Raw genomic sequence first — 12,862 nt, 5'->3', positions numbered from 1 at the left:
CGAATTAAAAACACTTTTAGCTTTTTTTTATGACACACGAATGCAAACCACTTAAAACTTTCGTAATTTCCAACATTTAATGCATTAATTAGTTCATAATGTTACGGTATAACGATGATTTCGTCGAGGGTCTGGCTCTCTTGTCTCGTTGATGCGTAGCGTGCGCCCTCAAACCTCAAACTTGCTGAACACATGTTGCTCGTGTTCGTATAAAATCCGCAAACGCAAACTATGTAGGTATAAGCAACTATAATACCAACTTATTTCATTACCTTGTTTCGAGCAGCGTGGACTTTTTCCTCGTTAAAAATCCATAATTACTTTATGCTTTCGTCGCTACGCAGTTACCTCTGCTTCCAAATTATAGTTGAAAGGCAAACTTTTAAATATTACTAGACGGCATGCAAAACAAGTTGGCGCTGCATTGTTTGCTGCTGATTTATGCAGAGCCTAGTTAGATCTGACCACATTTTCTTGCCAACAAAGCAATGGAAACTGTTTGGATTTTTTGCATCTAGGGATTTCAGTTGTTGCTCACGGCAATTTAACTCTTATTTATGTCATTACAATTTGGAAGAACGTTTAAACAGAGACCAACAAATTTTACGAAAGCATTACAGGTTGTATTCGCCTTAGAATGAAAAACAAAAGAATTGCGAATCACCATAAGGGAGAAGGATTCAAGCGTGAAACAGTAAACTGCTTCCTAAAGTGCTTCTTTGCCTACGTTACTCATTCTACTTGTGGATGGTTTAAAGTTCTTCCATTTGAATAAATCTTGTTTCATTTTTTAAACTATTATTCAAAATACGCTTTGATTATTTTGTTAATTTCACAAATGAAAGAATAGAATACGCGCAGTGTTTGTCTCATATGCAAATATCTGCGTCACAATTGTACTAAATTATGCAATGCATTCCGACAGCGTTTTCCATCGAGCCTGGTTTGATGTAATCCGTAGTAATACTCTTCCTGTTTGTGGCGCTGAATTTTTGTGCGGAATGACAGAACAGTGGACAAGCTCACGTCCACGCTAACAACGCTATCCATTGACATCACAATTCGTGCGGTTTTTTGTATTTCCCGCTGGCACATCGCGTCGGTTTGCCGTGGGTTCAGTGCTTTCAATCAATAAAAATAATTTTGGATTCGATGTGCGTATACCTTTTACGTAAACATCTCATGTTTATGTGTATCGCCCTCGGCGGCATGTTATAATCACATCAGAGCTCGTACATGCGCCTGCACTGTATGGATTACTCCACGTGCTACTCTTTGATGATACAGTTGCTATCCAAAACGGAAAAACCCGTAAGCGCAGAAGCACCATGCCAAAACATTGAACGCGATAAAGAGATTGCCGAGCGGTAAAATTTGCGAGTTTGATTGCGCCTTTATTCCCAGTTTTCTCTTTGTCCGCCATTCGACGCCGAATGTGGCTGGAGGGAGCAAAGAATGCGTCGAATTTTGAGTTTGTTGTGCGTTATCCGCACCCTCGTCGTCGATGGTGGATTAGTTCAATCGAATTTGTGTTCGCCACGTTGGACAAGATGCACTTTTCTGGTTTTCCACTTGGGTTTGCTGGACGTCTATCACTCAAGATCGCGCCACCGTGCGCGAATCTAGCCCGACAACAGCGGATCTCCGCCTGCTATTTGCGCCACGACCAACGCCTCGACACAATAAAGTGCGGCTGGGGAACCCTTCCCGCTTTTCGGAAAGCAAATCCTTTATCCGACGGGATTATGCATTGTTGCAGTTTCCCCCAGCGTGCACCCGGCTCTTGCAAGCCGTCGTCTCGCGCTGCTGCCGTCGACGTCCTTTCCGGTGTAGTACAAACACTACGATAGTGATGTGCTTAAAACACACATTCGACGACGAAACTACTTGTAGTCGAGGAGACTGCCAACGGGCGACTCAATTGCCGTCGCGAATGGGCTCGGAGAAGCTCAAAGATTTCTGCCGCAAAGTACTGGAGTCGTCGTCGACAATCGAATAAAACTGTATAGGTATTACATAAACTTTATTTAAAATTGCAAATTGAATTTCTTTTCTCCCAGGGATACGGCGATGGCCTGAATGCGCTTGATTATTCGTTTTGGTATAGAGATTTACGGAAATCGTAAACCAAAGGTAAATTGAATGTTTTATGAAAACTTTAAACGGTTAAAGTCTACGTCCATTTCGTCTATTCTAGATCCTCCTCCCAGATGTCCACTAACTGGTGAGTTTTGGAACTAATATAGACTATTAAAATTATTGACATGTGAGAATTTAAAAAATGGTCTGTGTGAAAACATAATTTAATTTTAATCCTCTCTTCTTTATGTTACAGTTTAAAAGTATGTCAATCGGATAGAAGACTTGCACTAGAAGAAGATAGGTCTGCGAATATTCGAGATCAAAAATATTCGAGGTCATTGTTTAGGTGCGCGCAATATTTGTATGTAAACATTTACGGTGTTCAGCGCGCGTATCGCAATACTGATAGTGACCGCGTGTTGCCGACGTTAGCTGTGTGCAGATCAGTGGCACATTCAGTGTAATTTCGGTCACCGGGTGGACCGCGTGTGTTCATCGCGACTTATTTTGTTTCTTCAGAACATAATTAAGTACATCCATTGTTAGTTAATAAAGAATAGGCGACATGAACCGGAGTCGGGCGTGATCGAGGTTTCACAAGTGCGATGGGATGAGTTGTGTTTTTACCAATCGCGAATTGATATTCAGTTCACGCGTGTGTGGTTCCGTCGGCTGACAGTTATCTTCTCACATCTAGCAATAACTTGGATTAAAATAAGTTCCTGCAAATAGACATGGCGGGTACTCATGGAAGAAGTTTGTAAGGCCACGAACCATGGAGTTTACAATATGACGGTAGTATTGGAGATGCGCGTATTTTAAGGCAAGTCTTTACTGCTGCGGGATTTGATACCCGTCAATATTTCTTTATTTAAAAAATGAATATATTGTTAAATATAATTAATAAAACACTATTTAAAATTTCAATCGCATTCACATTTCTTTGTGATATCCTCTTTATCGTTTCCAGGATAACACACATCATATTGCGTATGAATCTTGTGTGCGTGAAACGTATACAACATAGCTAAGGCTTGTGTTGTTGTTTTTAAAAAGTTGAATAAAGTAGAAACATAAATAGAAGAATCAAATATTAATGATAAAAACACTCGGTGGTCGAGTGGAGACGTGCACCTGCTGGCATGCTAGCGGACACGGATCGAATCTCAGGTATAGAAGGCATTTTTCTCAAATATAAAAATATCAGGTGTAATTTGGGTTGCATATATGAATTGCAACGAAATATAAGAGAAATTGAAATACAAGTGAAGGCAATAAGAGAAGTAAGAAAGTAAGTGGAGAAACGAGAACAGAGAAATAGAAGTAGGAGTAGTAGTAGTAAAGAATAAGAGAAGATAGAAGAAAGAGAACAGGGGAGGATCAGATTTTTAAATTTTTTGGCACGTGTCCTTATAAGACAGTCTACTGCTTCAGTCCATCCATTGCTCCCGGCCCATCCTACAGCTACGATGTCTCTGCGCTTCATCCCCGAAATTATCTGGCATATCAACAATTTTTATGGTGGGGGATCACCACCAGAGAGAGGGAACTCCTTATAAGGACAATCCTTATGAGGTCTTGTTTAAATATTTCTAAGTTTTAAGTCGCATCAGGAGAGGTGACACTTAAAAATATTCTTACAAGTTCTGACATGTTGCTGAAATGAAAGAAGGAGTACACAAATCATACAGGTTACCTTAACAATTTTTATAGAGGGGATCATCCCCTGAGAGAGGGAACTCTCTTAGAGACCTGTTCCTGAAATGATAGAAGGCGAACACACAAATCAAAGAAGTCAATATATCTTACTATTTCTTTTTTAATAATAGAATACAAGTTTATATTTTACAAGTCAACAGAATACGTGCCGCCATATTGAAGCAGGACTTACGACCAGCATAGTCGCGCACATGCAAACAAGTACTACTTTGTAAAGTTCTACCGGGATAATCAAATTAACAAATAGCCTATTTTCTATGTGATTGAAAATGAAAACAAATATACAGGGTGTTACAAAACGAAAATTTACAACGCAAACAAAAAACTATCACTATCACTACAAACGTCGCTCCTTTTCTCTAAACGATCGGGGAAACTAATATACAGGGTGTTTCAGAAAGAAAATTCAAAGTGCAAAATGGAAAATCCTAAAAACAACAGTTGAAGCAAAATTTTCACGGACACAAAAGAAAACTAATATACAGGGTGTACCAGAAAGAAAATCCCAAGTTCAAAACAATGAACATTCAAAACTCACAAATAAAGACAATCTTCTACGTGCGGTTAGGAAAACTATTATACAGGGTGTTACAAAAAGAAAATTTTCGAAACTACAAAGATAATCAATATTCACATCATGACACGAGAAATTTATATGGAAACAACATTATTTTAATATAAATTAAAAGATATCACCCAAAAATGATCGGGAAATTAAGCAAAAAGGTGCTGGAAAAGAAAACAATTACATTTTAATATATTGTGAATATATATTTATTAATTAATTAAACCGACGGGTAAAGCATCATCATAAATTGACAGAATATCCGGTGGAAAACATCTAAATCAACAGACGGCAAGCGACGGCGCGTGGCATTACTGTCTTTAAATACGATAAAAATAACTAGGTAATTCTTTGTAAATATTAAGATATACGGAGACTACAAAAACGAAGAACTATTCACCGTACAAGATTTTATTACGTCAACAAGAGACTTCTTAATATAATGATGCTAACAAGTGCAATTCGATTAAAAACGTTCCCTTGTTCAGCGAAAGGATGACCGAGCCGACGGCCGACGGCAAACTGTGCGCGATCGACCACATGAATATTGTCATTTTAATAATCTACAGATTATTTTTCAAACCGTCATGGTAATAATTAAATAATGCATGTTATTTTCGGAAACGGGACTAATAATTCTGATAGGAATGGAACCACGTGTTTGTAATTTGCAAGATAATACAAGCAAAATTAATATCCCTCAAATGGAATAATCAATTTAGGTTACACCGCCTTAAGTTTCCGTGAAAAAAATTTATTACACACGTACCTTTGCATTGATGAGGAAATTCTATATCCTGTAATATATTCTACCAACTAAAAACTCGCGTAGGGATTGACAAACACTTATTTCTTAGTTAAGAAGACTCTAACCGCGACAAATCATTAAACGAAACAGCCGCACATGCCCACATGCGTCGATTAATCCAATTAAAACCTCAAAACGCGTGGCGATTAGAGGGACATGACTGCGGACTACGCGGTGTAACGACTGCGGACCACGCGGTGTAACGACTGCCGTGTGCTCTGCGCGTTGCCAGGTACAAGGCAGGTACGTCGCGATAATACGCGTCAGTCGAACAAAAAAGTTGTTTATAACAAACGTAGTGGTAAACCCGTAGTTGAGAAGACCAAACTAAAATTTCACAATGTTGAAATCACCGACATACACGAGTACAAGTGTACGAGTACGAGTACACAAGTGCGTATACACACAACTATCATTATAACTCGCGTTACGGAATTTTCTCGCAATAAATTTCGATACAGGGAAATAAAGAATTAAATTCCGCATCTGGGAAAATTATTCCGAACTAAGTTTGAGAACGCGTTCGCGAGTTATAACAAGAAAACTACAATTCCTAGCGCAACCAGTACAAGTGCGTATACACACAACCATCATTATAACTGGCGTTACGGAATTTTCTCGCAATAAATTTTGATACAGGGAAATAAAGAATTAAATTCCGCATCAGCGAAAATTATTCTAAACTAAGTTTGAGACCGCGTTCGCGAGTTATAACCAGAAAACTACAATTCCTAGCGCAACGGGTACTACGGCGCACACACACAACTTTCAATATAACTCGAGTTATGGAATTTTCTTGCAATAAATTTAAAAACATGGAGATACAAAATTAAATTCTGCATCTGGAAAAATTATTCTGAATACGGTGGTACACGCCGTCCGACTAACCAGACGCATGTGTACCGCCGGTGGTACACGCCGGCGTGAACGTGTTAAAGACGTAATAAGAACTAGGTATTTCTTTGTATTATTATATTAAAGTAAGCGTGGTCAACCACATGAAATAAAATTAAATGAAGCGTGTTATTTTCGGAAACGTGACTAAGAAGAAGTCTGATAAAAATGCCACCACGTGCTTGTAATTTACAAATTTAATATCCCACAAATTGAATAATCAATTTAAGTTAGACCGCCTTAACTTTCCGCGAATAAATTTAATTATCCACCGACCTGTGCAGTGATGAGCAGATTTTCTATCCTGTAATATATTCTATCAACTGAAAACTCGAGCAGAGATTAACGGACACTTATTTCACACTTACGAAAACTCTAACCGTCATAAATCATTAAACGAAACAGGCACACATGCCCATTGCGAATATTTTGCCGATGGCCGAAAGAAAACACGACGATTAATCCAATTAATACCTCAAAACGCGTAGCGAGTAGAGGGACACGATCAGAGGCCACGCGATGAAACAACTGCCGTGTGCGCTGCGCGTAGCCGGCTTAAAGGCAGGTTGCACCGATATCACGCGTCAGCTGAAAAAAAGTTGTTTATACACAAACGTACTGATAAACACGTAGTTGAGATGACGAAACTAAACATTCACAATGTTGAAATACACATACAAAAATTTACTTTTACTTTCAACATTTTTCGGCCTACGAAAAGAATAAGTTAGTTCAATTATAACTTTAAGAGATGAAATTTTAATTCATAAGAAAAAATGGACAAGGGGGGGTGCTTGATAATTTTTATCGACGATTTTCGATAATTAATTCTCTATCAGATAAAAATATAAAATAATTTTATTTCCTACAGTAAAAGGTCTAAAATCGCGCCTAAAAGTGCTAAAAAGTGACATTTTTCAATTTTTGCCCATTTTATTCAATCGCGAATATCTCGTAAACTAAACGAGATAAATATAATCTGATCGCAGCGTCTTAATCTACAGACTATTCTCTATAAGGTAGGATAGTTAAAACGGAAATCTGAGAGATGAAATTTTAATTCTTAACAAAAAATTGCCAAGGGGGGGTGCTTGATACTTTTTTTCGACGATTTTTGATAATTAATATCTCTTAAACTAAAAGAGATAGCAACCCACGAATTGTTGATTATGAAAGATTGGAAAATTGTCTATCAGATAAAAATATAAAATAATTATATTTCTCACGGTAAAAGGTCGAAAAACGCGACTAAAAGTGCTAAAAAGTGACATTTCTCAATTTTTGCCCATTTTATTCAATCGCAAATATCTCGTAAACTAAAAGAGATAAATAAGATCTGATCTCAGCGTCTTAATCTACGGACTATTCTCTATCAGATAGGATAGTTAAAAGGGAAATATGAGAGACAAAATTTTAAGTCTTAAGAAAAAAATTGCCAAGGGGGGGTGCTTGATACTTTTTTTCGACGATTTTTGATAATTAATATCTCTTAAACTAAAAGAGATAGCAACCCACGAATTGTTGATTATGAAAGATTGGAAAATTGTCTATCAGATAAAAATATAAAATAATTATATTTCTCACGGTAAAAGGTCGAAAAACGCGACTAAAAGTGCTGAAAAGTGACATTTCTCAATTTTTGCCCATTTTATTCAATCGCAAATATCTCGTAAACTAAAAAAGATAAATAAGATCTGATCTCAGCGTCTTAATCTACGGACTATTCTCTATCAGATAGGATAGTTAAAAAGGAAATATGAGAGACAAAATTTTAAGTCTTAAGAAAAAAATTGCCAAGGGGGGGTGCTTGATACTTTTTTTCGACGATTTTTGATAATTAATATCTCTTAAACTAAAAGAGATAGCAACCCACGAATTGTTGATTATGAAAGATTGGAAAATTGTCTATCAGATAAAAATATAAAATAATTATATTTCCTACAGTAAAAGGTCGAAAAACGCGACTAAAAGTGCTAAAAGTGACATTTTCAATTTTTGCCCATTTTATTCAATCGCAAATATCTCGTAAACTAAAAAAGATAAATAAGATCTGATCTCAGCGTCTTAATCTACGGATTATTCTCTATCAGATAGGATAGTTAAAACGGAAATCTGAGAGATGAAATTTTAATTCTTAACAAAAAATTGCCAAGGGGGGGTGCTTGATACTTTTTTTCGACGATTTTTAATAATTAATATCTCTTAAACTAAAAGAGATAGCAACCAACGAATTGTTGATTATGAAAGATTGGAAAATTCTCTATCAGATAAAAATATAAAATAATTATATTTCCTACAGTAAAAGGTCGAAAATCGCGCCTAAAAGTGCTAAAAAGTGACATTTTTCAATTTTTGCCCATTTTATTCAATCGCAAATATCTCGTAAACTAAAAAAGATAAATAAGATCTGATCTCAGCGTCTTAATCTACGGACTATTCTCTATCAGATAGGATAGTTAAAAGGGAAATATGAGAGACAAAATTTTAAGTCTTAAGAAAAAAATTGCCAAGGGGGGGTGCTTGATACTTTTTTTCGACGATTTTTGATAATTAATATCTCTTAAACTAAAAGAGATAGCAACCCACGAATTGTTGATTATGAAAGATTGGAAAATTGTCTATCAGATAAAAATATAAAATAATTATATTTCTCACGGTAAAAGGTCGAAAAACGCGACTAAAAGTGCTAAAAAGTGACATTTCTCAATTTTTGCCCATTTTATTCAATCGCAAATATCTCGTAAACTAAAAGAGATAAATAAGATCTGATCTCAGCGTCTTAATCTACGGACTATTCTCTATCAGATAGGATAGTTAAAACGGAAATCTGAGAGATGAAATTTTAATTCTTAACAAAAAATTGCCAAGGGGGGGTGCTTGATACTTTTTTTCGACGATTTTTAATAATTAATATCTCTTAAACTAAAAGCGATAGCTACCAACGAATTGTTGATTATGAAAGATTGGAAAATTCTCTATCAGATAAAAATATAAAATAATTATATTTCCTAAAGTAAAAGGTCGAAAATCGCGCCTAAAAGTGCTAAAAAGTGACATTTTTCAGTTTTTACCCATTTTATTCAATCGCGAATATCTCGTAAACTAAAAGAGATAAATAAGATCTGATCGCAGCGTCTTAATCTACAGACCATTCTCTATAAGATAGGATAGTTAAAACGGAAATCTGAGAGATGAAATTTTAATTCTTAAGAAAAATTGCCAAGGGGGGGTGCTTGATACTTTTTTTCGATGATTTTTAATAATTAATATCTCTTAAACTAAAAGCGATAGCTACCAACAAATTGTTGATTATGAAAGATTGGAAAATTGTCTATCAGATAAAAATATAAAATAATTATATTTCCTAAAGTAAAAGGTCGAAAATCGCGCCTAAAAGTGCTAAAAAGTGACATTTTTCAATTTTTGCCCATTTTATTCAATCGCGAATATCTCGTAAACTAAAAGAGATAAATAAGATCTGATCGCAGCGTCTTAATCTACGGACTATTCTCTATAAGATAGGACAGTTAAAACGGAAATCTGAGAGATGAAATTTTAATTCTTAAGAAAAAATTGCCAAGGGGGGGTGCTTGATACTTTTTTTCGACGATTTTCAAAAATTAATATCTCTCAAACTAAAGGAAATAGCTACCAACTAATTGTTAATTATGAAAGATTTGAAAATTCTCTATCAGATAAAAATATAAAATAATTATATTTCCAACAGTTAAAGGTCAAAAAACGCGACTGAAAGTACTAAAAAGTGACATTTTCCAATTTTTGACCATTTTTTTCAATTGTGAATATATCGCAAACTAAAAGAGATAAATAGGATCTGATCGCAGCGTCTTAATCTACGGACTATTCTCATAAAATACAATAAACTTACCTATGCAGAACTCATGGGACTCCAAGGCACGGCAAATACTGTAAATGAAACAAAGAAAACATAAGTTAAAACAAAAATATTTCATACGACTTAGTAATATTATAATCAAACAGTGGAGAAAAACAAATAATCTGTGCTGTTTAGTTAAAAGTTATACGAGTAACTATACCCGAAATCACGATTTACTATATATGATCGTTGTTAATAAATACATTGTCAAATGTTAATGATACACGAATAGATAATCGAATTATTGATAAAAGATTCGCGCTATGATTATCATGTTTCGCTGGAGATAACTTTTAACACAACCCGTATTGGAAACGACACGCTTCCGATTAATTTTTCTGATATTCCCAATTAATTTTACTTACATGGTTGTTCTTGAGAACCAACGAGTACTAGTCCAAAATTGAGTTGAATATAATTCCAGAGGCGAAACAACAATCACCGATGGCCGACGGAACCACACACGCGCACAGGTGAACTGACGATTATTCTACGGTTGAAAAACGTTTTACGCGTGCAATCACACTAGCAACATAAATCGTTATATTTAATTATAATATAAATAAACAAAACTAGTCGCAATGAACACGCGGGATTCACTCGATGACCGAAACCGAACTGCATGAGCACTGAACTGCACACAGCCAACGTCGCCAACACGCGGTTACTTCGATAAGCAGTGGGATACGCCGACAAAAAATTGTTTACATACATACAGAGATATTCGTTTTGCAGCATTGCCAGTTTTGGCATTACAAGCGCGCTTACCGGGATTTCTACACATTGGTTTAAAATGGTCATTGAAACTTGAAAACTAATTTAGACATCGGAACAAAACTTGAAATAACTGATTCTTTGCATAATTTCTTTGCATAAAGTTCGGACCTGCCTTTCGGCAGAAATTAATTTGATTAAAACCAAAATTCTATACAATAATTATTATCAATCGATGCAACGAAAGGGAAAGTTGCGATCAACATTTTACGTACTTCTTGAGACTCAATAACTTTTTCTTCACTTTTAAAAGCTTCAATCTGAAGTCCTTGCGTCGTTTCGATTCCAAGTCGTCATCGTCGCAGCGAACTTTGCAATTCCAATGACAAATTAAAATATGAAAGGAAAGTTTTCCACTGTGCAAGAAAAAAAACCCAAACGAAAAAGAATATAGAAGAGGCGTAGAAGTAAAAGAATCCAATCCTCTTAGTCGGCGACTCTTGCTGGCCAAGGCGCAAAACACAAAAAAATGTTTACTTTGCCGAGTCTTTCCGACAAGTGCTTCAGACATCACGCCATGATTTTTTCATGATTATTTGCACGACGCCGTCATTACGCCCTCGGCGGACGGTGCTCTCAGCCGTACGATCGGTGCTCAAATTAAATTTTCTACGTGTCCATGACCAGCCGCTCGTAATTCAATTTAAACTGATGTTGATAATTTATTAATGCTACTGGGAAATTGGATTCGTTTGAACCCGCTTTGAGATATTTTCAATTATTTGTCGAATGAAGTGCCTGCGGATGAACTGCGTCCGTACGTGTCATTGCGGTCAATCTCACTGATCAGATGGCGAAGTTGTGCGGGACTACACAGAGGAGTGGCGTACATTCGCGTTGAATTAAATCGATTAAAATCAACCACATAACTGCCGGCGTTTTCGTCGAATTCAACGCACGGGACGAAACGACATCCCCATTGAATGTCTCGACTTGTGTAGGATTTTTTCGCTTCAGACGGTTGGCCAGTCGTCGCCGAATCGCCATTTACAGTGAGAACTATTTCAAAGCTACAATTAAGTACAGCAAATTAACAACAGTGCACAATTGTTCAACGATTCGAGAAGTGCTGTGCTACGTACCCTTCAAGCAAAAAATCGGAAGCTGCAAGCGTCCACAGCGGGCTGCGACTTGTAATAACGTGCACGATGTCGACGGGTCCAGCTAGTAATTCGCACGGTTCCAGTTGTAATTTCTGCATGCGAAATACCTCCTCGCTGCGACTGCACGTAGTAGGACTGGAACTTGAACGTCGTTTATTCTTGCCGCTGATCATGAAGGCCTTAATTTTACTCTTGGTCCAATACCGGCCTGTTTGGTCGTAGATACGAAACACGAGACAGAATCGTCCATCGCGCATGCAGACCTAAACAAAGAAATCACTTAAATTCAACAAATGGCGCAATAGGAACAGCGGTCGGAAGAAATTACAACGCCTTTTTTGCTCAATAGTCCGTTCACGCGCTTAATGGGTCTGGACATTTTGACGTAGACCGCCGTGACGAGCGCACCCTCGATTGCGACGCCAGCCATCGCTTCTAGTGCCAGGATCCACCAACTGTGGAGACAATCGGCCGGATAAATTTCCCCGAATCCGATCGTCGTGAGCGTTTCGATGCTCAGCAGCAAATAGCCCGTGAAGTGTCTGGTGCCCACTATGCAAACGTCCGGCTGGCCGTCAGTCTTGCCATTGTCGCCGCTGTACATCGCCAAACACATCCAGCCGAATGCAAACGCCAACCAGGCGAGGCCATTTCCCAGTGTCAATGTTAACAATATCCATCGCCAGCGGGTGTTTATGAGTGTGTTACCCAAATCTTTCGCATAACGTCGATATTTGTTTGGTATATCTTTTATATGGACATTTAGATAACCGTCTGCGGTCAAAACTCTACAAAACAAAAACAAAACAAAAAACGTTACTTCTGTACGTATAATAGTTTTACCTGGAATAGCAGGTTGTTTTCGGTGCATAAATCAAGTTTCCTTCGGCACTATTCGCACTACTATGCTGAAACATTTTTGTCAATTTTTATTGCAATCGAATTATTACTGCACGAAGTCGAGTTCATGCGGCACGTAGCCCATCAAACGGAAAACTGGCGTATGAAATCGAGAAAAT

The 12,862-nt window shown here is 37.1% G+C and overlaps 2 protein-coding genes across 6 annotated transcripts in view; one reads left to right on the top strand and one right to left on the bottom strand.

Annotated features, from left to right (window-relative positions):
- Positions 1–3,009, top strand: part of LOC135799552 (uncharacterized) — a 97,247-nt gene extending 94,238 nt beyond the window's left edge. Inside the window, exons 6-9 of one of the 5 annotated variants that reach the window (XR_010550021.1) lie at positions 1,760–2,009; positions 2,061–2,133; positions 2,198–2,224; positions 2,336–3,009. Coding sequence is in view for 1 of the 5 variants with exons in the window: in XM_065312684.1 (XP_065168756.1) it covers positions 1,760–1,833 (74 nt within the window). In the remaining 4 variants the exon portion in view is untranslated. Of the gene's footprint in view, positions 1–1,759 lie in introns of all 5 variants that reach the window. The other 4 variants (XR_010550022.1, XR_010550020.1, XR_010550019.1 and 1 more) reach the window with 4 other exon arrangements.
- An 8,380-nt stretch (positions 3,010–11,389) lies between these two features.
- Positions 11,390–12,828, bottom strand: LOC135799551 (inward rectifier potassium channel irk-1-like). Its single transcript, XM_065312682.1, has 4 exons — positions 12,687–12,828; positions 12,172–12,631; positions 11,823–12,106; positions 11,390–11,750 (listed from the first exon to the last, which is right to left on the bottom strand). The coding sequence occupies exons 1-4, from the start codon at positions 12,758–12,760 to the stop codon at positions 11,459–11,461; spliced, it is 1,110 nt and encodes a 369-aa protein (XP_065168754.1). The 5' UTR covers positions 12,761–12,828; the 3' UTR covers positions 11,390–11,458.
- Positions 12,829–12,862: the final 34 nt, after the last annotated feature.

The sequence above is a fragment of the Atheta coriaria genome, unplaced genomic scaffold, assembly GCF_025399875.1.
Source record: "Atheta coriaria isolate IRGN ID8LTWV9N9 unplaced genomic scaffold, Caltech_Dcor_3.1 hic_scaffold_9_pilon, whole genome shotgun sequence".
NCBI lineage: Eukaryota > Metazoa > Arthropoda > Insecta > Coleoptera > Staphylinidae > Dalotia > Dalotia coriaria.
The sequence above is the reverse complement of the archived record's forward strand: the minus strand, read 5'-3'. Positions and strand labels throughout refer to the sequence as shown.